This window comes from Meriones unguiculatus, chromosome 5 (assembly GCF_030254825.1).
Source record: "Meriones unguiculatus strain TT.TT164.6M chromosome 5, Bangor_MerUng_6.1, whole genome shotgun sequence".
NCBI lineage: Eukaryota > Metazoa > Chordata > Mammalia > Rodentia > Muridae > Meriones > Meriones unguiculatus.
The window spans coordinates 114,124,166-114,152,026 of NC_083353.1; the positions used below are offsets into that span (position 1 = coordinate 114,124,166).

General features: G+C 44.6%; 1 protein-coding gene and 1 long non-coding RNA gene across 15 annotated transcripts; one reads left to right on the forward strand and one right to left on the reverse strand.

The window, feature by feature from the left end:
- Znf384 (zinc finger protein 384) lies at nucleotides 1–27,263 on the forward strand. 14 transcript variants are annotated; one of them, XM_021636982.2, is made up of 12 exons: nucleotides 1–157; nucleotides 1,290–1,349; nucleotides 12,822–12,892; nucleotides 13,184–13,421; nucleotides 13,657–13,704; nucleotides 13,908–14,241; nucleotides 15,022–15,114; nucleotides 19,921–20,145; nucleotides 20,792–20,974; nucleotides 22,441–22,519; nucleotides 25,106–25,264; nucleotides 25,709–27,263. In XM_021636982.2, exons 3-12 carry the CDS (start codon nucleotides 12,827–12,829, stop codon nucleotides 26,111–26,113), a joined length of 1,830 nt encoding a protein of 609 aa, XP_021492657.1. In that variant the 5' UTR covers nucleotides 1–157; nucleotides 1,290–1,349; nucleotides 12,822–12,826; the 3' UTR covers nucleotides 26,114–27,263. The 14 variants fall into 14 exon arrangements, with proteins under 14 accessions (XP_021492657.1, XP_060240199.1, XP_021492656.1 ...); XM_021636981.2 differs by having other exon boundaries at nucleotides 20–397; XM_060384214.1 differs by lacking the exon at nucleotides 1–157 and adding an exon at nucleotides 477–500.
- Nucleotides 21,248–26,163, reverse strand: LOC132654294 (uncharacterized). Its single transcript, XR_009591959.1, has 2 exons — nucleotides 26,026–26,163; nucleotides 21,248–21,840 (listed from the first exon to the last, which is right to left on the reverse strand). It is a non-coding gene; the product is annotated as an uncharacterized LOC132654294 (long non-coding RNA).
- Nucleotides 27,264–27,861: the final 598 nt, after the last annotated feature.

The window sequence follows — 27,861 nt, forward strand, 5'->3', positions numbered from 1 at the left end:
TCCCATCGCTATTCCCCCCCCCTTTTCGTTTCCGGTTCTCCCGCCTTCTCCGCGGAACGACTTCTCACTGAGACTGTTGGGGAGGGGGTGGGGGAGAGAAAAGTGGGCGTGGAGGAATTGGGGTTCCCGGGAGCACGAGCCGCAGCACCACTTCCGGGTGAGTGTTTAGGGAGGGAGGGCGGGGGGCCACACGCTGCCACGCGCCCCCGCCCTGCTGGTGTCTCGCGCGCAGCCCGTGCGAGTGTGGGGGTCCGTCTCGCGCTTGCGGTGCATGCCCGCGCGCCCCGCCTTGCGTCCCCCATCCCGCGCCCTGCGGGTCCTCCCCCTCCCTCGGCTCCCTCCTTTCCCTGCAAACGCCGCCCCTCCCGTGCGCTGGCTCTGGCGCCGCCGCCGCCTGGTGAGTCTCGCGCCGCTGCGGTCGGTGCGCGCCAAGCTTCTTGCTCCTCCCCCCTCCCCTTTTCCTTGGGCGAGCGGGGAGGGGGGGGGTCCACGATGGGACTGTAAGTGTGTCTGTCCCGGAACCGGAAGTGGTTGTGGAGGAGCGGGCGCTGAGGAGGAATGGGGGGGTTTAGGGGGCGGGTGCCTGTCTGGTGGGTGGCAGAGTTCAGCTCCCTGGAGGGGTGAAGGAGGGGCGTCCCAAAGACCGGTCTTTGAGGAAGGAGTGGGAGTTGACACCGGGAGGAAGGACCCGGTTGGGTGTTTCAGGGGAGTGAAGGTCTTAGGGGGACAGCTGGGAGTCTCCAATATATAGCCCACTGAAGGTTGAAGGAGATACTTCTTGGCACAAGGCCTTTGGTAGGCAGGGGGCGAAGTCCTAGCTTAAGTGGGGAGAGGGGGGGAGAGGCTAGAGGAAGTGGCTGGGCCTGAACTTGGCACTGTGCCTGACACAAGGGCTTGGGTATCTACCCCCCCCCACCCCCAATCCCCAGCCTTGCTTTCTAAAGCCACTTCTCAGGAGGAGGAACCCTCCTTCATCGCTTCCATTCTCTTGACTCCTGGTTACTTGTAGCCCTGGGGAATGAAGAATTAGTGTCTGGGCCTAAGAGTGGAACTCAAATGCTGGTGATAGAATTCATCTTAGTTTTGGGGAACTGCCTTTATTTCCCTTATATATTCATAGTGGGTGGCGCTGACCGCCTGTGTGACTCTGTCCTCTCATCCTTGGATTGTTGGTTGGGGAAGCTGCCTGCTTTCCATATTGCTGACAGTCAAAGAACTTCTGAGGTTCTCCACAGTTCTCTGGTGGTCTCTCCTTACTGGCCTTTGTAACCTAGACAATTTGTTTCCAGAAAGTTCAGGAGCCCTGGAAAGGAGAAGGAATAAGACGACAGGAGGAAGAGAGAGAGAGGGTAAGACAATCTTGGTTTAATGATTTGGGAGGAGATGGGATCATAGTCAAATGGTTTTTCTTTCTTCCTTCCTTTTTTTTCCTTAACAGTACGACAGAATTATTTAAGTAATCAATACTAGTGGTACTGGTGTTTGCTTTGTGTGTGGTGGGGTGGGGAGGCCTTTTCTTACTGTTTCCTATGGTACCCAGGAAGATTTTGTGTATGTGTAAAAAGTTGGCACTGGACCTTTTTCATTGCCACTGGGACTCAACAGGAAGAAAATGCAAAATGCTCAGGTGGAACCACTGAATGGGGATGCATTTTGTCAGAGAAGTTTATTCTGCTGTGGAAACCCAAGGACCCTGATTACTAATGTAGTCTTTATGGTGTAGCTTACAGAAACAAGCAAAGCCAAGATCAGGAAGTTTCCCATTCTTAGTGTCCAGTGGAGTGTTTGAGTGATGAGACTCTAGTGTGGGAGTATTTGAATTTAGTGTTCAGGTAATGTTTTCAGGGGGAACACTGCTTCTTGGATAGTTTGAAATAAAAGGGGTTAAATTATATGCCATCTGCTCTAGTAAATCTGGAAGAAATCCAAACTATTGAGACCTGATGGTAATAGTGAAACCTTTGTCTTGCATTTCTTGGAGACAGGATTTTGTTATGTGGCCCTGGCCAACCTAGAACTCACTAAGTAAACCTGATTGGCCTCAAACTTGAGTTGATCCTTCTACCTCTGCCACCTAAGTGCAAGGATTGCAGGCATATGCCACTATGCATGGCAATAAGTAAGATTCTTTAGTTGAAAAATAGCAGTTAAAATTCACAGTAAAGGCTGAGAGATGGCTCAGCAGTTAAGAACACTGGTGGCGCTTTCAGAGGTCCTGAGTTCAATTCCCAGCACCTACGTGGTAGCTCACAACTGTCATTAGCTGTAGTCCCATGAGATCTGATGCCCTCTTCTGTTATGCAGATGAAACACCCATGTACTTAAAATACTTAAAAACAACAGTAGAGGGCTGGAGAGATAATTCAGTTGGTAAAGTGCTTGTCATGTAAGCATGAGGGCCTAGGTTTGGTCCCCAGGATTTATGTAAGAAAGCTGGGCATGGTAGATCCAGCACTAGGGAGGCAGAGACAGCTGGATCCGTGGAGGCTTACTGGCTAGCCAGCTCTGCAGAATTGGTGAGGCCTAGGTTGGTGAGAGGCCCAGTATAGAGAGAAGTAAAGTGATGGCACCTGAGCAATGACACCTGGGGTTGTCCTCCAGCTTCTGTGTTCACGTCCTAAAACACACACACTCAAAAGACAAAATGGCAAGTTCTGTAAAGTGGTGGTCCTCCCCATATTAGCCAAAACCATATTCTCAAGGCCATGACACTTTCACCTTTGGATGGTTCGAAACACTGTGAATGGCTGCTGGGTCGAAGGGCAAAATTGTGCAGCAGTGCTCACCTTACTATGAACATCTCCTTTACTTCCAGTGGTTCCTTTTCAAACCAGAAATCATTTGTATTTTACTTACTTTGTGTATATTTGTACTCATGGAAGTCAGAGGACAACTTGAGGGAGTTAGATCTCCATTATGTAGATTCTGGGGCTCAAACTCAAGTCAGCAGACGTGGTGGCAAGCAACCTTTTCTGTTGGGCCCTCTTGATAATTCTTTTTTATTTCATCTTATCTTTTATCTTATCTTATCTTATCCTATCTTATCCTATCTTACCCTATCTATCTATCTATCTTTGTTTTTTTGAGAGTTTCTTCATGTAGCCCTGGCTGTCCTAGAAAACTCTCTGTAGACCAGGTTGGCCTCTAGCTCACAGAGATCCCCCTGCCTCAGCCTCCCAAGTTCTGGGATCAAAGGCATGTGCCACCACCACCCAGCTCTTTACTTTTTAAGATAGGGTCTCATGTTGCCCAGGATAATCTTAAACTCACTTGGTAGCTGGGCATGACCTTGTGATCATGTGATCCTTGTGAACTTGTGATCCTCCTGCCTCCACTTAAATGCTGGGGTTAGCAATTTTACCTCACCCAGATTTATGTAGTGCTGGAGATCAAGCCTAGAGCTTTGTGCATGCTGAGCAAGTACTTTACCTTCTGAGCCACGTCACGGAGACGGAAAAGAGAAGTGCTAATTTAATTATGATCATTTGGATTTTCTTTTCTCCTTTCTGTGGACCTGGACTTCTCTCTTACTAACAGGTGAGGCTTGATGGAGTAGCAAAATTGAAGCTCACTTTTAATCTGAAAACTTTACTTTTTTTTTTCTCCTAAATCCTAGAGTAAAGCCAGTTCACCAGTTCTTTTCCTTTCTTTCTTGATTTTTGTTTGTTATTTTTTTTTGTTTTGGTTTTGAGACATGGTCTCATTATAGCCCAAACTGGTCTTTTTGCATGTGGGAGGCACGGCAGGGGAATGAAAGAATATGTATGTGGGTGTATGTGCCTAAGTGCCTTGGTGCAAGTACAGTGGTCAGACAACTTGTGGAAGTCAGTTCTATTCTGTGGGTTCTGATTTCAGAGTTAGGTCATGCTTGGTGACAATCACCTTTGTCCACTGAGCCATACTGAGAGCTTCAGATTGGTCTTCCTGCCCCAGCTTCCTGAGTGCTGGGATTGCAAGCATGGGCTACCGCACCTGGCCCTTTATTTTTTAATATGTATCTTTGCTAGCGACTATGTCTGTGTACCACTTGCAAGCCTAGTGGCTGTGGAGGCCAGTAGAGGGCATTGAATCTCCTGAAACTGGAGTTACAGAGGTCACATGATTGTGAGCTGCCATGTGGATGCTGGGAATTGAACCCAGGAGAGAGCAGCGAGAGCTTTTCCCTATTGAGCTTTTGACTATCTCTCCTGCTCCTTATTTACTTACTTTTGAGATGAGGTCTCACGACATTGACCAGGCTCGTCCCTAACTCACCAAGAGCCTCCTGCTTCTGTCTCCTGAATGCTGGGATTAAAGGCTGCACCAGCCACCACACTTCCGGCTTTTTAAATATATCTGTAAAAATTAAAACTGGTAAAGATGTTCTGTATAGTGATGGTTTCCCCTATATCAGTGGATTTCTTTAGGTTGTAAGAATGTTGGGAGGAAGTAAGTGGGCATGTAAATGGAAATTTGAGTAGTCTGCACAAGGGCGCTGTTTGCATTATATTTTAGCCATGACCTTCATTCTTGGCTTCCCAGCTAATCTCAGATCAAGGAATGTATAGATTTAGGATAACTGATCAGTAGGATAGTACAGCTTTTTGTTGTTTTTTGCTTTTGTGTGTGTGTGCACAAATGTGAGACCTAGCACACATGTGGAGGTCAGAGGACAAGTTGGAGGAGTTGCTTTTTCCTTCCACCATGTACATTCTGGGGATGGAACTCAAGTTGGCAAACTTGGTGGCAAGCACGTTCACCTGCTAAGACATGTCACCCTGTTTGTAGTTTTTGAAATAGGGTCACACTTGGTACCCAGATTGGCCTGCAACTATGTAGGGCATATGCCAGCCTCTAACTCAAAGCTCTCTCTCAGCTTCTCAAGGACTTAGGGCATAGGCAAGAACTACTATGTCCTATAAATTACAGCATTATTTTTTTCATGTGTCACTTTACATCTAAATATTTATGCTTTGTGAATAGTAATTTTTATGTGCCTGGTTTTGAGCTGACTTACTAAAAATGGCTCTTTATTTTATTTTGTCTTATTTTCATACAGTCTTATTATGCTTGGAATTCACCAAGTCCCTCTTGCCTCTCCCCAAAGATGAGATTAAAAGCATGTACCATAATGGCTGGCAGGTTGTGGTTTTATTTTTTTAAATGTATTACATTTTTCAAGCTGGGTATGTTAGTACTAACCTTTAATCCCATCACTCAAGAGGCAGAGACAGGAAGATCTCTTGTGAGTTTGAGGCTGGCCAGCCTGGTCTACAAAGTGAGTTCCAGGACAGCTAGGCTGGTTATACAGAAAAACCTTATCTTAAAAAAATAATATATATATATTATATTTTTTTTTCATGTGGGATGCACGCACCATAGATCACATTTGGAATTCAGAGTGTATTCTACCATAATCTACTCTTTCTACTGTCTAAGTCCTAAGGATTAATCTCAGGTTATTAGGCTTGGCAGCAGGGGTCATTACCTTCTGGCCCTCTGTTACTTTAATATTTATTTTAATGTATATGAAAGGGGACAGGTAACCAGAATGTCTGGATTTTGGGAAGAGCCTCTGGGGGAAGGCCTTCTCGGCCATCCCTGTAATAGGCAGGGACTGAGAGGCGCTGGAGACTTGGTTAAATAGGCACCTCAGCTGCTTATCCCAGGTTTAAAACTTTACAGGTAAAGTGTTCCGAAAGTCCACTGGTGGTCCTTTTGTTAGAAGCGACTAAGTGGCCACTCCAGTAAGGACAAGTGTTTGCCTTTTCATAAAATGGTCTGATGGAGCCAGCTTGCCACCAGATTGCTGGCTGGTACCAGAAATGGTGCCTTATGGGTGAGCAGCAGCTGTAGCCAGGTCAGCAGTGAGTGGAAGTCCATGTTGTCAAGCCCATGAATAACTTCCCTCTCTGCCACCTTGGCTACTTTGTTCCTGGGCCCATTGGGCAACGACAAGGCTAGGAGTTGGGCATTGCTGGGTGAAGGCTCACTGTTCACAGAATGGGTCATCTTATCTACTTGATTATTGAACTCCTCAGCTGAAGTCACCTTTTTTTCTTTTTTAATACATTTTTTAATTTTTATTAATTACGGTTTATTTACTTTGTATGAAGTCACCTTTTGATGAGCATTTACATAGGACATAAGAATTTTCACATCCTTTGCTTATTTGGAGAGATCTGCCCATATATTCCTTCCGAAGATGTCTTTCTCACATCTAATCATGCTTTTTCCAAGTCCCTGGCCATCCATCCAGTCTGTTGACTACAGCCCATTAATCAGTAAATAATTGTACATCTGGCCATGTCTCTTAAAGTAAAATATATGGTCATGTGTTCTACCCACAGTGAAGATTTCCCTTTACCCATGTCTTTCAGGGTTGTCCCAGAAAGGGATTATAATGATACAGTTTTCTACTTTTTGGTGGTCCCTGCATAAAATACAGACCTATCTGTAAACCAGGCCCAAGTTTTCTACCTCAGTCAACTGATCACAGTGTATACCCCATGAGGGTATAAGTACATGCTTGGAAGAGAAGTCATTGGTATTATAATAGGAGTAGAAATCATAGGTATTTAGGTAACTTTTTCATCCCGTAACTTGCTTGTGCCATCTATGCTGGGATTACAGGCTGTTGTAGGTTTGTTTGTTTAAAACACAGCAATTGTGTGTATGCTTGTGTGTCACTGTGCATGTGCAACGTGTAGTTGTCAGTCGTCTCCTGTTTTCCATGTAGGATCCAGAGATTAAACTCAGGTTGTCAGGCTTGGCCACAAGTGCCCTTAGCTACTGCGCTATCTCGCTAGCCCTTGGCTGTTTGGTTTTTTTTGAGACGGGGTCTCGTGTGTCTCAGACTGGCTACGAACATTCAGTGTAGCAAAGGAGAAAGATGGCCTTGAACTCGGATTCTCCTCTTTCTGCCTCATACAAGAGCTGTGCTATCACACTTGTTTATGACTGGTGGGTTTTTTAAATTATCCTTTCCAAAATAAATTATATTGGTACCTAAGTGAGGTTTCATGACTGTGATCTTGAACCGCATGTCATTTTGCTGTTATCAAAAACTTCATCTAGTGTGGTTGCTCACCTTCAATACCAGCACTCAGGAGGCAGAGGCAGGTGGATCTCTGAGCTCAAGGCCACTCTGGTCTACAAAGTGAATTCAAGGCCAGCCAGGGCTGCATAGAAAGACCCTGTTGTCAAAAATATAAAGCAACCTTCAATTTGGGGAGGAGAACTGGCAAGATGGCGCAGCAGGTAAGAGCATTGGCTGCTCTAGCAGAGGACGCAGGGTTAAATTCCCAGGATCCTCATGGCAGTTCACAACTGTCTGTGCCTCCAGTCCTAGGGTCTTCAGTGTGGATACAAAATGTGTACATATCCATATAGGTAAACAAACACTCATACACATAAAATAAAAAATATGAAAACCCCAAATTTCAATTTGGGAGTTGGAGCGTAGCTTGATGGGAGAGCACATTTGGCTAACATTGGGGAGGCTCTGTATTTAATCCCCAGTGTTAATCAAATAAAAAATTTGCAAGTATGATTGAGAACTACCTAAAAGTAGTTCATTCTTAGGAAGGGTGTAGGTGTTTGTGCAAATATGTACGAGTGGAGATCAAAGGACAACTTCGGGTTCTGTTCCCCCGGAGCAGTATATTTTGTTATTTTAGACATGGTCTCTTACTGATCTCTCCTCGCTGGTTAGGCTAGGCTGGCTGGCCAGTCAACCCTAGGGATCCCACCTGTTCACCTTCTTGGGTTTGCACACTTGCTAACATGTGTGTGAGTGTGATGTATGTGAACATGCAATGCCCTCAAAGGCCAGGGCATTGGAAACAACTCTGAAACTGGACCTAAGAAGGTTGTGAGCAGTGGGTGCTGAGAACTGAATCTGAGTGCTCTGCAAGAGCAACAGGTGCTCTTAATCGCTGAGCCATCTCTCTAGTTCCTTGTTGGCTTGTTTCTTTGAGACAGGGTCTCTGTAGCCCAGGCTGCCCTTGAGTTTAGAGATCCACCTGCCTCTGCCTCCCAAGCACTGGGATTAAAGGCACACTGCTCTCAGCTTACTGTGCATGTTTTGTTTTTTTGACAACTTCAAACATTAGTGCATATTGTTCATATACATCTCCATTATCCTTTTTTATTTGCTTCCCTTTGGACTCCTTCCTACTTCATAGCTTTTTTATTTTTATTTATTATGGTTCACACAGTTTTAAGATTGTTTGCATGAACATGAGTGTGAAGTTACTTACGAAGATGACTCCCCATGCTTCAGTAGCTCTCACTGCCAAGGATGGAGCTGGGGGACTCATGATCTCAGATGAATGGGAGCCTGACCCCCCCAGCCTCTGGAGGACTGTAGGTACGAGCCAGCCACACTCAACTGCTGCCTTTGCTTTTTTTTTTTTTTTTTTTTTGAGATTGGGTTCAGTTTGACTTTAAATGTGCTGTACTTGGAGATGACCTGCAATTCTTGCCCTGGTGTTCTTGGCCCTGTCCAGTCCTTCCCCCAGCCCTTCTCCACTCACATCTGCTCTCACAGGATTATTCTGCCCCATCTAGCAGAGCCCTTTCCCTAAAGCTGTTTTTTGCTGCCTAGATTTAGTTCCCTGTCCTCCAAATTCCTTATTTGAGAAAGCAGAAACTAGGCTTTAATCCCAGCAGCATTTGGGAGTTAGAGGCCAGTCTGCGCTATATGAAGCCTTGTCTCAAAAACACTAAAACGAGGCCATCCAGCTAGCTCCATGGGTAAAGGCATGCCCTGCCAAACCTGATAATGTAGTTCAGTCCCCAGAAACCATACAGTGAAAGAAAAGCAGGTTGTTCTCTGATTTTCACATGTATGGTAGTGTGTATATACCTTCCCACACACTATATAAATAAAATGTAAAAAAAAAAAAATTAATCAGGGTATCACTGGATAGCCTTCCATGGCTGGCCTTGAACTCAAAGAAATCTACTTGCCTCTGCCTCATGAGTGCTAGAATTAAAGGCATGTGCCACCATTCCCAGCCAAGGAAAAAAAATATTTGTTAAAAAACAACAAGAAAAATCAAAGTAACATTCACGGCTCTTAGAGTTGTCAGGTTTAGATGGTATACATTGTAAGGTCCTGTCACTTTCTTGAGGAAGGTGAGATGGCTCAGCTGGGTAAGGTACTTTCCAAGCAAGCTGGGAGACTGATGTCTTCCCACTGACCTGGACATTACTCAAATGTTATTTTGTACTTACTGATTTGAATACTAGTGGGCTCTTATGCATAAATTTTGAAAAACATGCTAGAAACTCAAATGTCAACCCCAACCTTTGTCTTTTTCCTCTTCTATTGAAAAGAAATAAAATAGAAGAGGTCCCCAGGTATGGTGGCACATACATTTAATCCCAGCCTCTGAAGGCAGAGGCAGGGGATCTCAGAATTCAAGGACAGCCTGTTCTGCAGAGTTCTAAGATAGCCAGGGCTACACAGAGAAACTCCTCGAAGAGCCAAAGCAATAAATAAATAAATAAATAAAATAAAAAAATAAGACAGGAGTGGTTATGGACAAAGGGAATGAAGTGGAGAATTAGGCTGCAGAATAAAAGGGAGGTGAGGTGGCTTACACCTTTAATCCTAGCACCCAGAGGCAGGCTGATCTCTGAGTTCTGGGCCAGCCTAACTACATCCTGAGTTCCAGGACAGTCAAGGCTCTAAGCAGAGAAACTTTGTCTCAAAACAACAACAACAAAAAACAACAAATAAAAGGGAGGTCTAATTCCTGCTTTCTCCCTAAAGAATAAAGGAAGCAGCCAGGCAGTGGTGGCGCACTGCTTCAAACCCAGCACTGGAAGCAGTCTCGCATTTGCTCACAGCCCTTCTTTTCCTGAAAGCTGGATGTTCTTGGCTCAGCATATTGGTAATTTTTTTTAAGTGACACCTACTAATTGGCCGAATTTATGAAGGGGAACATGATAATTTGATTCATGTATTCGAACAATGAAATTAGATTAATTGACATTTCCTTCTCTTTAAAACATAAACATTGATAATGTTTATGCCTGCTGTTCTTTTTTTCTGTTCCACCATTCTTTTAAGTAATTAATTTTACACATGATTTTGCTGTATAGCCCCAGCTTGCCTGCAACTCTACATAGGCCAGGCTGGCCTAGAACTCAAAAAGGTCTGCCTTCTTTTGCCACCTGGAGTGCTTGGATTGTTAAAGGTGTATATTTCCACACCCAGCCCTATTTGGTTTTTTAAGACAGGTTGTTTTTTTTTTTTTTTTTTTTTTTTTTTCTGTAGCTTTGGCTGTCCTGGAGCGTACTCTGTATACCTGGTTGGCCTCGAACTCAAATAGATCCACCTGCCTCTGCCTCCTGAGTGCTGGCCTTAAAGACCTGCACCTCCACTGCTCAGCGCAATTTATAATTGTATAATCCAGACGTGTGCAGAAGTTTCTGTAGCTGCAGAACCATTGCAGTGGCCTGCCACCATTCTTTGTGTCCCTATCTCTTTTGTACAGGGGAGTCAAACCCAGGACCGACACAGGCAGGTGCGTGCTGAGCCACCCCTGCCTTGTGTGAGGTTCTTTCCTGATCGAGGATTTGGGTAGCTACCCTTAACCAGCATATTACCAATGAAGCCTTTCCAAGAGAGGTGATCAGGTTATAAAAATCAGTGATGGGGCACCTACTTTCTGAACGGATTTATGATTACTTTTACATTTTTTTAAAGTTTTCTTTTAATGTATTTCTACTTTAAAAAAAAAACCAACATGTTTGTGTGTGTGCAAGTGTCCACTAAGGCAAGAAGGCGGCCTTGGATCTCTTGGGGCTGGAGTTACAATCATTTGTGAGCTTCCCTACATGGGTGCTAGGATCTAGACTCCAGCCTTCATGATTGAGCAGGAAGCACTCATGAGCACTGAGCGATTGCTCTAGCCCTTTACTGTTCTTGAATGCGTGCTGGTAGGCCTGGTGTTGAGTTGGGGTGTGTTCCTTGATCACTCTACCATATAAACGAGGCAGGGGTCTCTCGCTAAACCCAGAGTTTACTCCTTCTAATAGTCTGGCTACCCAGACAATTCCTGACTCCAGCTCATGAGGGCTAGGATTCCACCGGAGATCCAGACTCAGCTCCTTATGCTTGCTGAGCCGTTTCCCCAACCCTCTTCATTTTTCTATTTCTTCTTTCTTCTTTTTCTCTCTTTCTTATTTTTGTTCATTTTTTGAGGCAGGGTTTCTGTGTTGTCCTGGATCTTCTGGAACTTACTCTGTAAATCAGGCTGGCCTTGAACTCGGAGATATGGCTGCCTCTGCCTCCTCAGTGCTAGGATTTTATTCTTCTTACATGTGTGTGCATATATTTGTATACATGTATACACATTTATATGCAGATCTGTTGTAGAGGCCAGAAGAGGGTTTTGCATTTTTCATAGCTGGAGCAGCAAATGCACTTAACCCTTAACTGCTGAGCCATCTCTTCAGACCCTGAAAACTTACTAGAAATCTTCCCTCCTGAGTGCTGGGATTGAAGGCATGCACCACCACACCTGGCTAGAACTTGTTTTAAAATCTGGTAGGCTGGAAAGATGCACCTGCCTAGAGCACTGCTTGCTCTTCCAGAGGTCACAAGTTCAATTCCCAGCAACCACATGGTGGCTCATAACCATCTATAATGAAATCTGGTGCCCTCTTCTGGCATTCAGGTGTACATGTAGACATGTATTACGTTGTATATATATAATGAATAAATCTTAAAGAAAGGAGAGAGAGAAAGAAAACGAAAGAAAAAGGAAGGAAGGAAGAAAGAAAGAAAGAAAGAAAGAAAGAAAGAAAGAAAGAAAAGAAAGAAAGAAAAGAAAGAAGGAAGATCTGGTAATCTGTGTTTGAATAGTGCTTTCTTTTTTTCCAGAGGCTCCAAGCTCAGATCCCAGTACATAAAGAGTGGCTCACAACCACCAATAACTCCAGCTCCAAGGGATCTAATCCCCTCTTCTGGCCTTTAAGGGCGCCTGCAGACAAGTGAGCGTGCCGCGAGCACACACACACACACACACACACACACACACAGTCCTTTACAATTTTTTTTTAGACTGGTAATCCCTTGTTTCTCATTGCCCAGCCCATCATGCATATTACCCAGTGAGATACCATGGATTTTCTTCAGTCTTGGTGATATTTGTGTAGCATTGTTTCAGGTTCCACCTAACACTCAAAGACTGGTTATAGGCCAGGTGTGGTAGTGCATGCCTATCATTCTGAACAGACCTCAGGCTGAAGTAGGAGGATCACAGCACCGGTTTGAGGGCAGCTTGGGCTCTTCAGATTGTTCAAGTTTCCGCCAATTTAAAACCTTTCAAGCTATGTAGAATTGCAATTTCATAGATGTGTTGATTGGAAATCTGAAAACTTTTTGTAAGGAAAACGGATTTAAGGAATAAGGAAAAGGAACAATGAAAGATATCTGTTTTTAAGCCTGTGGATGATTTGCTGTGTGTGGCCTTGGACATGTCTCTTTCCTGTAATTTTGTTTCTCTTTAAAGAAAAATACCAATTCTGGTGTTTTGAAGCTTGGCAAACATTTTAAATTGTTTTGGGGCAGGCCAATACTGCTCAGTGGTCGTTTCTATTTATTTTTAGAGAATGTTTCAGTAAGTAGTTCATACTGGCCTCAGACTCCAGCTTCCCAAGTGCTGAGATGACAGCCCTGTTCCACTTTGTCTGGTCTAGACATTGAGGTCATGACTGTTAATTCCCAAGTATGTGGTCAGGTGCCAGAGACAGAGACTACTCTGCTCTGTTACTTACATTCAGCAGTTATTCCTAGGTGTGATATGTGGTCTCTCTCTTTTCAGGTAGAATGGAAGAGTCTCACTTCAATTCTAACCCATACTTCTGGCCTTCTATTCCAACAGTCTCAGGGCAGGTAAGTGCTGTTTGCTTTTGTTCTGTCCAGCATTTATTTCAGCTCTGAGTGCTAAGTTCTTCATCATTGGTTCTACTGTGTGGGGCTGAAGCAAAGTAAAACACGTTATTTCACTGGATCCTTTATTATTGAGAGTAACATAGTGCTTGGGCCTGGCTCCTGTCCAGAAACAAGATATCAATTCCTTGTTGCTTGCTCTCTGAGATGATGATGATGATGGGAAGTCCTTAGGGGCAGACAGAATCAGACTGGCCCTTTCTGAAGAGGGCTCTCCTCTGACCTTCCTTTTAGATTGAAAACACTATGTTCATCAACAAGATGAAGGATCAGCTGTTGCCAGAGAAAGGCTGTGGACTGGCGCCACCTCACTATCCCACTTTGCTGACAGTGCCTGCCTCAGTGTCCCTGTCCTCTGGCATCAGCATGGACACAGAGTCCAAGGCAGAACAGCTGACTCCACACAGTCAGGCATCAGTTACTCAGAATATCACAGTGGTCCCTGTGCCATCTACAGGACTGATGACTGCGGGTAAGCACCCCTGCTCCTCTCCAATCTGAGGTGTTGATCTCCCATGATCAGTACCCCAGTCTGGAGGGCTCTGAAGAAATGGGGAGTGGGGTATATGTTTAATTCCTCAATCAGATTTTTATTAAGTGCCTACTGTGTACCTAGCAATGTGCTAGGCATTGTGGGGGATACAAAGAAGTAGAAGATGCGGTCCCTGCCTTTGAGGAGGTGACATTCTTTCCTTCTCTGAATCAAGGAGTCTCCTGTTCTCAGAGGTGGAGAAGAGAAGGGAGTCAATCAAGGGGTAAATCTCACTGTTACCAGGGGGGCTGGGGACAAGGGTTAGGAAACCATTATTTTTTTGTACAGGGTTTGGGATTTCCTGTATCCTATGGGCTGGAGGGTGGTGGTGAGGGGTTAATTTGACAGTTGTGTGGGGGGAGATGAAATAGATTAATGTCAGAGATGAACAGCATGACCCCATCTCCTTTTTCTCCCCAACCCCAGGTCCTGGTTTGGTAATCACATCCCCATCAGGCTCTCTCGTGACCACAGCCTCGTCAGCCCAGACCTTCCCTATTTCGGCTCCCATGATTGTCTCAGCTCTTCCCCCTGGCTCACAAGCCCTACAGGTGGTCCCTGACCTCTCCAAGAAGGTAGCATCAACCCTACCTGAGGAAGGAGGCGGAGGTGGTGGTGGAGGTGGCACTGTGGCTCCTCCTAAGCCTCCTCGGGGCCGCAAGAAGAAGCGGATGCTGGAATCAGGGCTTCCTGAAATGAATGACCCTTACGTCCTTGCCCCTGAGGATGATGACCATCAGAAAGATGGCAAGACCTACAGGTAGGAATCAAAGCCAGGGGCAGGACAGGTTGAGGGTCACTGAAGTCTCCCCTATCTTCTTTGGGTCCTGCCCCAAGTCAGGCTCTGTGCTTTCAGCATCTGTCCACCTGAGAGCCATTTGCATGTCCAGGTGTCCTGTATGTGATAGGAAGGTGGAGCTACTGGCACTTGTTATCATGTAGGCCCCCTCTTCCACTCGACCCTGTTAAAACTAGGCTTTATCATAATCCTTGACTGATTTTTTTGAATGACAGGAGAATTTGTCTCTTGTAATAAGGCTTCAGACTGGGTTCCAGACAGTGTCTGCAGCTTTTTTTTTCTTTCTGTATCTTATTTTCTAAGAAATCTTTCTGGTAAGCACCTTACCTAACCTGCGTGCCATCCACCAGCTCTTGGGCGGCGTTGAGCACTAAGCTCCCATCAGCCCCTGCATGGTTGGGATGGGAGGAATAGTATACCTATAAAATGACTGTTTGCTCACTTTCTAATTCATGGAAGTCATTTTGATCCTCCTTTCTCTTATGTTGTCCATTCCGAAAAGCACATGCGTAATTGCATGTGCACTGTGTACGGAGAAACTCCTTACCCTTTGAAGGCTGCATAATTTTAATCTCCCTGAGAGCTGTCAGGGTCCCTAGTGGGTTCTGGGCACTTGGTCCCAATGTGCAGATCGGGTTAACTGTTAACACAGCTTTGCTATAGACAGGGGAAGATTTGCATGGCTGGGAGACTGGTTCTGTCCTTAGTGTACCGAGATGGGCAATGTTGTTCCCATTTTAGGAGCGAAGGGAACTGCGGCACAGGAAATGGACAGAGCCTTGGGCTCATGGATTCAGTTCCCGGCTCCACCACGAACTTGCTGTGTGACCCTGGGCAAGTCCTTTTCCCCTCTCTGCGCCTCAGTTTCCTCATCTGTAAAATGGGGAGCCCCAATTCTTTGTATGCCTCCCATTTGTTGGGAGTATAGATAATCTTTAAAATGTTGGGAAGTTCAGAAAGATGAGAGCTAATCATTTTTTAGCATTATTTACTTGAACTGTTTAGTCCTTCTATAGAGAGTATCCACAAGTACACTGTTTAAATACCTCTTTATACATGAAAAAGAGGGCGGTGTTGCTATGCAGAATATTGAGCACTGCAGAATTCCAGCTGTAATGCAGAAGTTCATTGTAGCTTTATTATTACAGGTGTACCCCACTTTATACAATAAGTGTTCCTGGAAAATGTTTACATCATACCATATTATAAAGGTACCTGACAAGTTTGATTCATTTAAAGGCATTCTTTTATTATAACAGTTAATGAAAATCCCTTTAAACTTGATTGTGTAGATACCTGGATTTTTTTTTTTTACTGTATTTGTGTAAAGTGAGGCCGTTGTGACGTGAGATGCATTTTATAACATGTTCAAGTAGCGGAGGCAGCCCTTCTGGTCGACCAGGATCCTCAGTTCTGCCAAGTTAGTTTTTTTGTTTTTTTTTCTCCATACTAAAATTATTCTGGATTTCCCAGCTATGTATGACTATATACATGGATATGTATGCAAAGAATTGTGAGTACACAGTTGGAAGATGCCTTTTAGGACCTTTTGCCCTTAGTGTTTTTTGAATTCTTGAAAGCCCTCACACTTGGATGATTAAAGGGAACCTTGAAACTCAACAGTGACTATATCATAGATGAAAAAAATTCCTTCATAAACTTAAAATTACAAAGTCCAAAGGGATCTTCTAAGTCACAAAGAGTCCTGACCTTCTTTGTTGTGCATTTGGACTAAAAAAGAAGAACCCTGATTTTGGGGCATGTGTATGTCAGCTACTTGCAGCCCAGTTGTTAGCGTGACGGGGTACGTTAGGTGCTGTTACTGTGGATAAGCCAACCTAGCTCTAAGTCTTTGTTCCCATCTGTGAGATCAGTGGGAAACTCAGACTGATCTACTGTATAAAAGTAGTTTTGAGGGGAAACCTGAACATTGGAAATGTTTTCAGCATCTTAGAAAAAGCTGGGGTAGTAATATAGAGTGATCTTTGAATCCAAGGCCACTGCATACCATTCCTAATGGGTCTGATACACACAGTGTCCATTGAAGTTATAGAGTAAATGATGTGGTGCTAGCTTTCTCTCCCACTGCCGCAGCTGTCCTGAGTCAGATTTCTAATAGCCAGAACCTGACAGTAAAGGACTTGTTTGGCTTCCTAAGCTTCAAGAGTTTTTAAATGCAGGTTGAATACTCCCTGTCCAGAAGTGGTTGAGACTTTGGCTTCTTTCAAATCTTGGAATATTGCATGTATATAATGAGATATCTTGGGTATGGGACCTGAGTCTGAACATGAAATTTATATGTTAAGCTGCATGTGGTGGCTGGCACATACCAGCAATCTCAGTACCCAAGGGGATGAGGCAGGAGTATTTGGAGTTCAGTGCCAGCCTGGTCTGCATAACCTCTCAAGAATAAGAATAGAATGAGTTGCTGTGGAGCTGCTGTGAGACTCTGTTGGGCTCAGAAAGGCATAGCTCCCTCCACTTCCCCTCTCTGGGTAGTGGCTCCAGCCTAGAAGGGCTCTCCCTAACACTTTGGACTTTTTAACTTTTTCTCTGAAGTTTCTTTAACCCATGTAACTGCTAGGCTGTCCTGGGGCTGCCTGTTTGCTGAAACTTCATGCCTAACTTAAAAAGGCCCTGGTTTTCTTTTTCTCCATCTCCCTTATTCAGGCATCTGCCACGATTACAACTTGCCTTCCTTGCACTTTTTCTTTTACACTTTAATAAACTTGTGTTCAAGCTTTAAGTGTGAGAAAGGAATTCATTTGTTTCAAATATAGCCAGCCTAAAGGTAATTTTACATGGTATTTTTAGTGAGCCTGTGTTTTGACTTCCATCTGTCCCGTTAAGTAATATGTAGAATTTTTCACTTACGGTGTGATGTTGGTCCTTAGAAAGTTGGAGCATTTTGGGTCTTAGACTTTTGGAATTAGGGAGGCACAGCCTGTACTCTGTCACCAAAGGTCAGTGCCTTCATCTGGCAGAGCGACAGTCACCCTCTGTATGAATACTTCTCGTGCCAAACCTATACTGTGAGCATTGTCACGTCATGGTGAATAGCTTTTGACAGATCGCTCGTCATTGGAACTTTTGGTTTCCTTTTTGTAGAATTAGGAGAACACCTGCCAGGTTATTTTGAGTAGAAACAAGGGCGCTTAGAAGTACCTGCCCCAGTCAGTCCCTGGCAATATCAAGCAGCAGCTATGGTCGGCATGATGACCATCTGACCATCATTATTGTCATTATACCCTAGGATCTTTTGAGACTGGTTATTCTGTTGCCAGTCCTTTGTTTGAGACAGGGTCTCATGCAGCCCAGGCTGGCCTTGAACTCCTGGTTGTCTTGCCTCCCACTTCTTGGGTACTAGGATTCCAGGCCTGTGTCAATCTGCCTGGTTTGCCAGCCTATTTTCAGTTAAGTTTTTCAGATTCTTCTCTAATTAAAGCTTTGTTGAAGATTTTTTTTTCTTTCTGATTTCTTAACACAGGATTTCTCACTGTAACCCAAGCTGGAATACAAGCCCATTGCAGGCCTGCTTCAGATTCCCGAGTGCTAGAATTATGTTCTTTTTTATAATTAACTTTCGAGGGTGATGGGATTTGAATTAAAATATATGCTAGGCTGAGGATACAATTCCGTATAAGAGCACTTGCCTGGTATGAGGCAGGGCTTAGGTTCAAGCCCCAGCACTGTAAAAACATTTCTTTTTGAACAATGAACATGGTCTACCTGGACTGAGAAACTCTAGTTATCAAAGGAACTTATTTTACATTAGTTCAGTGTCATACAAGTGGCATTATGTCCAGTTGCTAACTTCAAGTCTTTGTAAAATATTTGTATCATTGGCACACCCATCAATATTCAAAGCTGTGAGCAATAATGTATTATTAATAAAGAACATTTAGCTTACCTTTGATGGTCCTGGCTGCTTGTTGGCCATTCTAGAGGCAAACATTAATGTCTTCATTTTAAAGATCAGAAGATTTGGGTTTAGGTTAACAGGAAACCTATAACTGAACTCTGTTGCACTAGACTCCAAGTGCCTAGACTCCCATTGACTGTTTACTTTGGTCCATCCTGTCTCCTGTGCAGTGTTTGGATGTCTTAGTCAATAGCCAGTGTAGTCAAAGTTTTCTTCAGAGTTATAAAATGAGTAGAAAGTGAAAATTGGTTTTCAAGTTACTAGGAGTTTAGTGAAAGCATTAATATAGAGTCTACAGCAAATGATAATATTTTCTCAGAAGGAACTTGTTCTTTCTATTAAAACAAATTCTGAAATGAAAAAAGAACACAAGAATCATCCCGTACCCTTTGGTACCCAATTTTCAAAGATAAGGTGGCAAGAAGAGTAGCTCATCCCTAGTGGCCTTGCTTCCAGAACACCGCCCTTTCTGCTGTAGTATGCCCTGGCAAGCTGGTTCTTGTCACATGTAAATAGCTTTTACTCAATAAAGTCAAAGAGGCTATGGCTTAATTTGCAGGAGACCTCCTTTTTGATATTGTTGGGTAGTGCTAGAGCAGGAAGGATCCATTGGTCCAGGTGACCAGTACAATTGTATTCAGGTGCTGTGGATGCCACCTGGAGTGCCAGCACTGGCTTCATTGTGTTAAGAAAAAGAAAAGGTTTAGTATAGTGGCATCATTGCTTTTCAGTCATTTTTTTTCTCGTTAAGACTTAAGGATTATAATCCACTTCTAACAGTTACCTTGGCTTGTTTCAAAATTCGTTTTTATTTGACTGACTTGAGGCTGGGAGCAGGGGCAAGTGATTAATGGAACATCAGCTACAGAGTAGAGACCAGACATCAGTTGGGAAAGCCCCTCCAGTTAATTCTGGCACTTTCCATCTCCTCTTTAGCAGTCACTACAAAAACTAGGGGCCAAATTTCATCTGGAGATGAAAGCTCTCATCTAGTCAGTTCTCCTTCATTATTGCCTGCAGACTTGAAGACTACTAAGAGACAAATAGATAACACAGGGAAGCTAGGAACAGGCGTTAACTTGACAAGTTTGAAAGCTTACCTGGCCCAATAAAATCTTTTTATCAGTGGTTCTCAGCCTATAGGGCTCAAATGACCCTTTCACAGGGGTCACCTAAGACCATGGGAAAACAACAGATGTTTACATTATGAGTCATAACAGTAGCAAAGTTAAAGCTATGAAGTAGCAGCAAAATAATTTTATGGTTGGGGGGTCACCATAACATGAACTGTGTTAAAGGGCTGCAGCATCTGGATGGCTGAGAACCACTGATCTGTGTTCGCTGGCTCATAACACTTTCTGCCTTACCAGAGTTGAATGCTTATTCTGTACACTTAAGAGTATCTAGTCACTTACCGAGCATTTATTGAGTACTTCTGAATACAGGGCACTGTGTTAGGTTAGGAGTAGAGGCTGGGCTTGGTGGTACATAGCTATAATCCCAGCATTTGGGAGGTAAGAAAGAAGCGTATCATGAGTTCAAGGCCAGCCTGAGCTACATGAGACCCTTTCTTTAAATAGAAAAGAAAAAGCTCCTACAGACTTCACTGTAGTTGGAACAGGAAATGGGGTTAGTTAGGTGGGCTTCTCATGTCAGGGTTGCGAGGCTCAGCAGCACCTCCTGATGGGAAGGCTCTAATGTTGCCCTTGCTTGGGCAGGTGCCGGATGTGCTCGCTGACCTTCTACTCAAAGTCGGAGATGCAGATCCACTCCAAGTCACACACCGAGACCAAGCCCCACAAGTGCCCGCACTGCTCCAAGACCTTCGCCAACAGCTCCTACCTGGCCCAGCACATCCGTATCCACTCAGGGGCCAAGCCCTATAGTTGTAACTTTTGTGAGAAATCCTTCCGCCAGCTCTCCCATCTGCAGCAGCACACCCGGTAAGGCTGCTCTTACCCCTAACCTAGCCACAAAACCCCCAAGGCCATGTGGCCTGTGCCAGCTGTTCTCTCCTTTGCCTTTTGAAATCTTACTCTGTTACTGTCTGAAAATTAAACTATGTATCCTAGAAGAATGGGGGGCCTTGAAAATTGTGATTTCCAATCCCCAACTCTGGAACAATTTTTGTGGTTTCTCTCTGTGTCTGTTTGGAAATCTTCTACAGAGCAGACCCTGCTTTTACTATATGCTTCAGTTCAGAGCCATGGTGTGCATTCAACTTCAGGTCCATGGGGAACAGGCGGTATTGGCCTAAGTTCAAATTGCTATTTGGAAACAGGGTAACTGTGGTGAGTGTATAACCTTAGGAAAAGGCCGAGGGTTGACAAGACTGAATACTGTAAGGTTACCAAGAGCCATGGGTTGCAGCTCTTCGTCATCTCACTGCCATTCTAGCCGACTTGCAGTCAGCAACAACCTAGACATGGCTGTCCTCTTCATTAGCCTCTCCAGCCGGAGCTTTATTGGGAGGAGGGTGGAGGGGGTGCTCTCATCCGTCAAGCAACGTCATTTCACCCAGCAGAGAGCTGAGCCCCTGGTGTCGAACTGCTTCCTCCTCCCCCCCTTCCCTCCTCTCCTCTCCGGCAGGATCCACTCCAAGATGCACACGGAGACCATCAAGCCCCACAAGTGCCCGCACTGCTCCAAGACCTTCGCCAACACCTCCTACCTGGCTCAGCACCTCCGTATCCACTCGGGGGCCAAGCCCTACAACTGTTCCTACTGCCAGAAGGCCTTCCGCCAGCTCTCCCACCTCCAGCAGCACACACGGTAAGGGAGAGGGGCGGGCTACTGATCCCGCCCCGCTGGCATGCCCTCCCCACCCCCCCGCCCCGGACACACACAACCACCCGCATGCGGGGGGCGGGGGAGAGACCTGGCTGGAGGTGAGACCTGGCTGGAGGTGAGACCTGGCTGGAGGAGAGTATGACTGGCAACAGAGAGAAAAGAAGTGGATGCCAAGAGAATCTTTCTGGAGCACAAACTATTGAAGACACAGTGATTATATGGTATTGCCTGATTGATTAAAGACAAGAGACAGACTCGGAACAAAGAAAGCTCTTTCCTTCATTTTCCTCCCTGAAAATACCAAGCACACAGATTTCTTTGGTGCCAAAGCAGACAATTGATTTTCGAAGACCTGCTTGTAGTCCTCAGGGCACCAGTTACAAATGGGAGATACAATCAGATGTAAGCTGGCACCAGCCTGGATACACTCACCAAGAACAAGCAATATTCCAAGGGATGCCAAGAGTAGAGCACAAAGGGAATTGAAGTAAACATTCACAAAGAACCGGAAGCAAACCAACAAGCTACTACTACATGAGTATGAGCTGGCGTCTATCTGTCAAAGTGGAATTATTAGGGAGGAGGGAGTCTGATAGCTTGAAGAGCTGATGGTTTCCTTTGCTGATGTCTCCAGATGAAGGGGAGTCCAGACTCCTGGCAGTCGGCTCTCTCACCCTGCTTCTTGTGGATGTGATGTTCTCACCTGAAAAGTGATGAGCCACCGCCTTGAGGACTGTGCTGTCTTCATGCATTTGAGGTTTTGATCGCAGATGGTTCTGAAGTCCCTAAAAAGGAGCAGCTGTTGGTGCATCCTCACATCTTCGGCTCATCTTTGTAGCTAGAAGGCCCTATGGTGTTGGGGGAAGAGGTTAATAAATTGGTTCTAACCTCAGGATTTCTTGTCATTAAGGGCTTAGACTGGGGTGGTAAATCCCTAGGAATTCCTGCGTTTTCACTAAAGTCACTGCTACTTTCAACAATCATTGTAACTTGTTCTTTAATCACAGAACTATCTCTGGATATGATGCTCAAGGTTGAGGGAACGGTTTCTGCTTGTAGAGTGGAAACCAAGGAGGAAGTGTTATATATTTCTCTTTTTTGTTATAATTGTATTTACTTTTGTTTCTGAACATTCACCGGGATGGTTGTAATAGGAGCAAATTGATCTGTCAAATCATGATCTGCCTGTATCCTGGATGCTGAGCCTTCAGTCCCTCTTCTCCCAGCAGAATGAGGGTCTCCTTGGGCTGAGAGCTATAGGCAGTGACCAAAAATCAGGCACTACAAACCATTCCAGGTCAGAGAAGAGCTAAAGCTAGCGCCTTGTGCAGGTGCACCTACTCAGGAGGAGAGGAACTTCTTCAGGAGGCAGCCTGAGATCTGGTGCAGAGCCCTTCCCTAAATGACCAGGCTAATGGCCATACTCTTCCTCTTATCGTTCTCTACAGAATCCACACCGGTGATAGGCCATACAAATGTGCACACCCGGGCTGTGAGAAGGCCTTCACACAACTCTCAAACCTGCAGGTAAGTGGTTTCCACACTGGACCTTGAGTCTGAGACTTGAACTGCCGTTTAGCTATTACTGGTGATTATCAGAGGCTTTCAGAACTAAATTCTCTTCACTGAGGTGACGCAAGCCTGCTAGCCTTTAATCCCAGTTGTTTGGAAGACTGAGGCAGAGGATCCAAAGTTCAAGGCCTGCCTATGCTACAAAATGAGTTTGGGCCAGTCTGGGTGACTTAATGATGACAGTGTCTCAAAATTTAAAAATAAGCAAGTGCTGAGGAGTTAGCTTAGACAGTAAAGTGCTTGCCACAAACAAATGCTTGAAATTAATCTTTACAATCCACTTAAAAACAAAAAACAAAAACCTAGCAGTATTGGTATGTGCTTGTTATTCTAGCACTGGAAAAGTGGACACAGGCAGACCCCAGGCGCTCACTGTCCAGCCAGCCTAACTAACCAAATTGGCTAGCCCCAGGCCAGTGAGAGACCATGTATGAGAAAACAAGGTGGATGGCCCCTGAGGAATGACACCAAGGTTGTCGCTGGCCTCTGAGAGCATGTACACACCCAAAAATAAGTTTTTTTTTCCTTAAGGACTAGGGCCTGATAAGGTGGCTCAGTGGTGAAATATACTTGCCATACAAGCCTGAGTACTTGAGTTTGACCCTACAGCCAACATTGGAAGGAGAGAACTAACTCTAAAAGTTGTCCATTACCTTTTATCCATGTGACACACATACATGTACACACAGTCAACACAATATGAAAATAAAGGGGAAAAGGCTGGTTCTGATACAGCTGCTGATAGTGTTTGCCTACCACATGTCAGGCCTTGGGTTCAGTTCCGGGTACATACTACATTATAGAATAAACCAAAGACAAAAATGGTGGCATGTGCCTGGAACCAGCCTACTGTCGACTTCATAGTAAGACATTTTTCTAAACAAAAACTTAGCATCTAGAAAGATGGCTCAGGAAAAGAAAGAAAAGAAAGAGAGAGAAAGAGAAAGAAAGAAGGCTCAGCAGTTAAGAGCATTTTGCTGTTTTTGCAGAAGTCTTGGGTTTGTGTTCCAGTGCACGGGTAGCTTACGATTACCTGCCTATAACTCCAACTCCAGGGAATCCAATGCTCTTCTGGCCTCCACAGGCACTTGCACAGATATGTGCATAAAAATAAAATATGTCATAGCCTAGCTACATGAAACGATCTCAAAAAAATAAAAAAGTAATCATATAAGCCAATTCCGTTAGCATTAATAGAACAAATATTCCCATATCCCACTAAAGGAACTTAATGAGAGAATATTTCTTCACATTTTGCAAGGTTTTGTTTTGTTTTTCATAGCCTATTCTAGGCAAATACTCTACCATTGAGCTACATAAGCAGCTCTTGTGATTTTGTTTTACTTAAAATGGTATGCTGTGTAACTTAGGCTGGCCTTGATTCTTCCATCTTAACTGCTTAGCCTTCTAAGTGCTGGGATTGAGGCATGTGCTGCTGCACTCAGAATTTTTGCAAGATTTTTCAGTCTGGTTTTGCTGAACGTGAACATATTCTCTCATGGGCTGTAGTCAGTCTATAATCTGAGAGAGCAGGAATGCAGAGGCCAACACTTGGCTTATTTTTTGTGTGTAGATGTGTAGTGGCTGTTGATTCATGAGTGTGGGCACACTTGGATGCCTGCTGCTTTAGTTCTCCACCTTATTTCTGAGTTGTTTTATTTTATTTTATTTTATTTTTTTTACTGCATCTCTTAGCGCACCATTTTTGTCTAGACCAGTAAGCCTTAGTGATCCTCCAGCTTCCACCCCTGCCTGCCCAGCCCTGAGATCAAGCACACCACCTCAGTGGGCTCTTCTGTGGATGCTGAGGGTCTGAACAGCAGGCACTCTCCTCATCCCTTGTCTCATGAGTTTTGAGAGTTTTGATTCTGTGAGCCCTGGGAAGGGCCAGGTAGTCCCCCTACCTCACTTTAAGAATCATTGAAAGAGGGAGACCAGGGAGCTGATCATTGTAACTTTCAGGACCCTGGCTTTATGCCATGTGAGATACGTTTCTTCAGTTAGCCACTAGTTCTGAAGCTTCATTCAAAGCAGTCTGCACTGCCTTCTTGTAGAAAACTCCTCTTGGGTCTGTCTCTCCACAAATGCCAAGGAAGAAACAGTACTCATTGGTGTAGGATAGTTGATCCCATTGTGAACTGGAAACACCCGTTTCTTATTGTGGTATAGCTCAGCCCTAGCAAATACCTTTAAACCAAAAGTTTGTAAACAGGGTAAAATAAAGTTAACCCTAGTTCAAGAGGTGGAGCAAGCAACCATTTGACACAAAGTGAACATGGGGAAAAAAATGTAGAGGAAGTCTGTAGGACGGATAGATGCGAGGAGGAGTTGAATGGCATTTAAGACAGCCTGGAGGAGGAGGAAGGGGGTTTTTCCTTCTGGGATATTGGCTGAGTAGAAAGGTCAACTGGGTGCTTTCTCTGCCTGTGAGCCAGCAGCTTTCACCACTGTGTGTGGCTCCTGAGTCTTTATTAGGAAAATCAAATGATTGGGATTTTCTTTTTTTAACAACAACTCATTTGGGTTTTTGTTTGTTTGTAGTCTCACAGACGGCAGCACAACAAAGATAAACCTTTCAAGTGCCACAACTGTCACCGAGCATATACAGACGCAGCCTCACTAGAGGCTCACTTATCTACACACACAGTGAAACACGCCAAGGTGTATACCTGCACAATCTGTAGTCGGGCATATACATCGGTGAGTACTTGGTATTTTCCATTTCTGCCCCCTTATCTACAACAGCAGTCCTGTGTGTCCCTTTTTGATGGGATTTAATGAATGGTTTGTCATGTGCTGTCCCCTACTCTTACTAAGGAGAATTCAGAGATATAGTAATTCTTAAGCAGTCTCTTTATTCTAGACATACAAGGCAAGTTTTTGTGAGGGACAAATTTTCAGTTATTTTTTATAAGAGTCTAGAACAAGATTATAAATTAGCTTCACTCAGAGATCTTTGAGAAAAATAACTTTCCCTCTGCCAGCTCAGTGTCCACAGTGACTTCTAAAGGTCCCGTTCCTTTTTGCCCAACTCCTGAACATCCCCTTTTAAATAAACACTAGAGAGTAAGTACCCAAGGTGATAGTTGCAGGTCATCTTTTTCCCTTCCTTTCATCCTAACTTCTTTTTACCGTTTCCTCCAGGAAACATACCTTATGAAACATATGCGCAAACACAACCCTCCTGATCTTCAACAACAAGTGCAAGCGGCAGCGGCGGCGGCAGCAGTGGCCCAGGCCCAGGCTCAAGCTCAAGCTCAAGCGCAGGCTCAAGCTCAAGCGCAGGCCCAGGCCCAGGCCCAGGCTCAAGCTCAAGCCCAGGCTTCCCAGGCATCACAGCAGCAGCAGCAGCAGCCTCCACCACAACCACCACACTTCCAATCCCCTGGGGCAGCTCCCCAGGGTGGGGGTGGTGGGGACAGCAACCCGAACCCTCCACCCCAGTGTTCCTTTGACCTTACCCCTTATAAGACGGCAGAACATCATAAAGACATCTGCCTCACTGTCACCACCAGCACCATCCAGGTGGAGCACCTGGCCAGCTCTTAGAGATCCGTACTGCCATCCACTGGAAAGAGAGAGAAGTTCTGGTCCCTCCTTTGTCAACTCCTCATGGTGGGAAAGTTCTCTTCTTCCTTGACAAGTCCTGTCTCCAGCTCCTTGGGTCTCAGGCATGGCTTTCCTTCAAAAGATAACCATCCTTAATCTCAGCTGCTCCTGATTGGCAAAGGAATCCTGAGCTGATAGTGTTATTCAACAGCCCCCATCCAAGAAGAGCTTTATAACTGGGGCTTGGTGCTTGAGAGAAGGATCTGCTGTGACCTCACATCTTGTCCAGTGTGGGCGCTTACCTATCTCTCTACTCCTCTTCAAAGTTGGGGCTGATAGAAGACTAGTGGCTGGCCCTCCCAGATAACAGAGAAGAAAGCTCTAAACGCAGCCAGCCTTCTGTTCTATGCTTACCTGTAAAAGAACAGGTTTTGCACGTGGCCTGACCCCTGTGAGCCATCTCTTCCCCTTACATGGTCTCATTGTTCATACTGGGTGGTAACCCTAACCTTTTTATTTGTAAGAGGGCAGTCGCTGACACGAGGTCGCCAAGGTGCCAGAGATTTCCCCAGGTGACCAACGGCCTAAGAAGGAGTTAAGAGTTTTCCTTGCAGCCTCCTTCCTTCTCTGCCACCAAGGGCCTATACTCTGAGTCTTACCACCCCAGTCCAAGGAGCTATGGGAGCTGTGTTAGCTGTGTTCTCTGCAGAACCCCAGACAGGGTATTACAGAGAAGGGAGAATTCAGGGCGCACACAAGGACTGGACTTAGCTTCCTAGGTGCCACGGTCAGATGCCGGACATGGATTTATATATAAATATATATATATAAATATATATATATATACCTGCTCATCACGGCCATCTTTGTTGTAACCATTTCTGTGTTTATAAATGCATTATCTCTGAGAATTTTCATATTGATGTTTTATTTTTGTCTTTTTTTCCATCTTGTCCTCTGGCCATGGCATTTTAATTTTCTTTTGCCTTTTAATTTTTTAAATCATGGCAGATTTCAGAGAAAAGAAAATTAAAATAATCAGGAATTATACAGTTGTTATAAAGCAATTTAAAAATGAAAAAAATCCTATGTACAAATTGAGGGATGTTTTTAGAACATTGTATAGAAATAAATTCATGTTTAAGGATGAGAGGCAGTGAGCTCCTGGTGTAAGCTAGCATGGGAAAGGCTATTGGGGAGGTAGTCTAGGATAGCATTAAGACTTAAGCTGGAATGTATGAAGAATGAGTGCTTGGGTTAGGTCTCCATGTGTGTGATTTCTCAGCCATTTTCAGTGTAGGAACATTCGTGCACAAATTCTGTCTTGGGGGTTGCATTGCCTACATGTGAGGAAAGGTTTCACTTAACAAAACAATTATATTCCTTACCCTTTACCCTCCACAACATTAAAGAAGAAAAGCTGAGGAGCAGTGATGCACACCTTTCTCCCCAGCACTTGTGAGGGGCGGAGACAGGCAGATCTGAGTTGCAGGACAGCCAGGACTACACAGAAACCCTGTGGGGCCACGGGAAAGATCTCTTGGAAGGGCCTGCACTACCTGTGCCTCCCGTTTGTTTTGTCCAAAATTTACTGGGTGTTGTGTACATACACGTGTTTCATTAGACTGCAGTGCCTAAGACCAGAGGTTGCCAGTGATGGGATCTATAACCAGCTACTAGGTTTAGGGCTGAAGAAAATATAAAATGCAGTGAGTTTCCAATTATATGATGGGTATCATGTTCACCTA

What these genes read in the sequence shown, in the direction of transcription:
- Znf384 (XM_021636982.2), top strand. Translation starts at nt 12,827, where the DNA reads ATGGAAGAGTCTCACTTCAATTCTAACCCATACTTCTGGCCTTCTATT. An exon ending in TTCCAACAGTCTCAGGGCAG is followed by an intron (nt 12,893 to 13,183) that starts GTAAGTGCTGTT and finishes CCTTCCTTTTAG; the next exon opens with ATTGAAAACACTATGTTCAT. An exon ending in CACAACTCTCAAACCTGCAG is followed by an intron (nt 22,520 to 25,105) that starts GTAAGTGGTTTC and finishes GTTTGTTTGTAG; the next exon opens with TCTCACAGACGGCAGCACAA.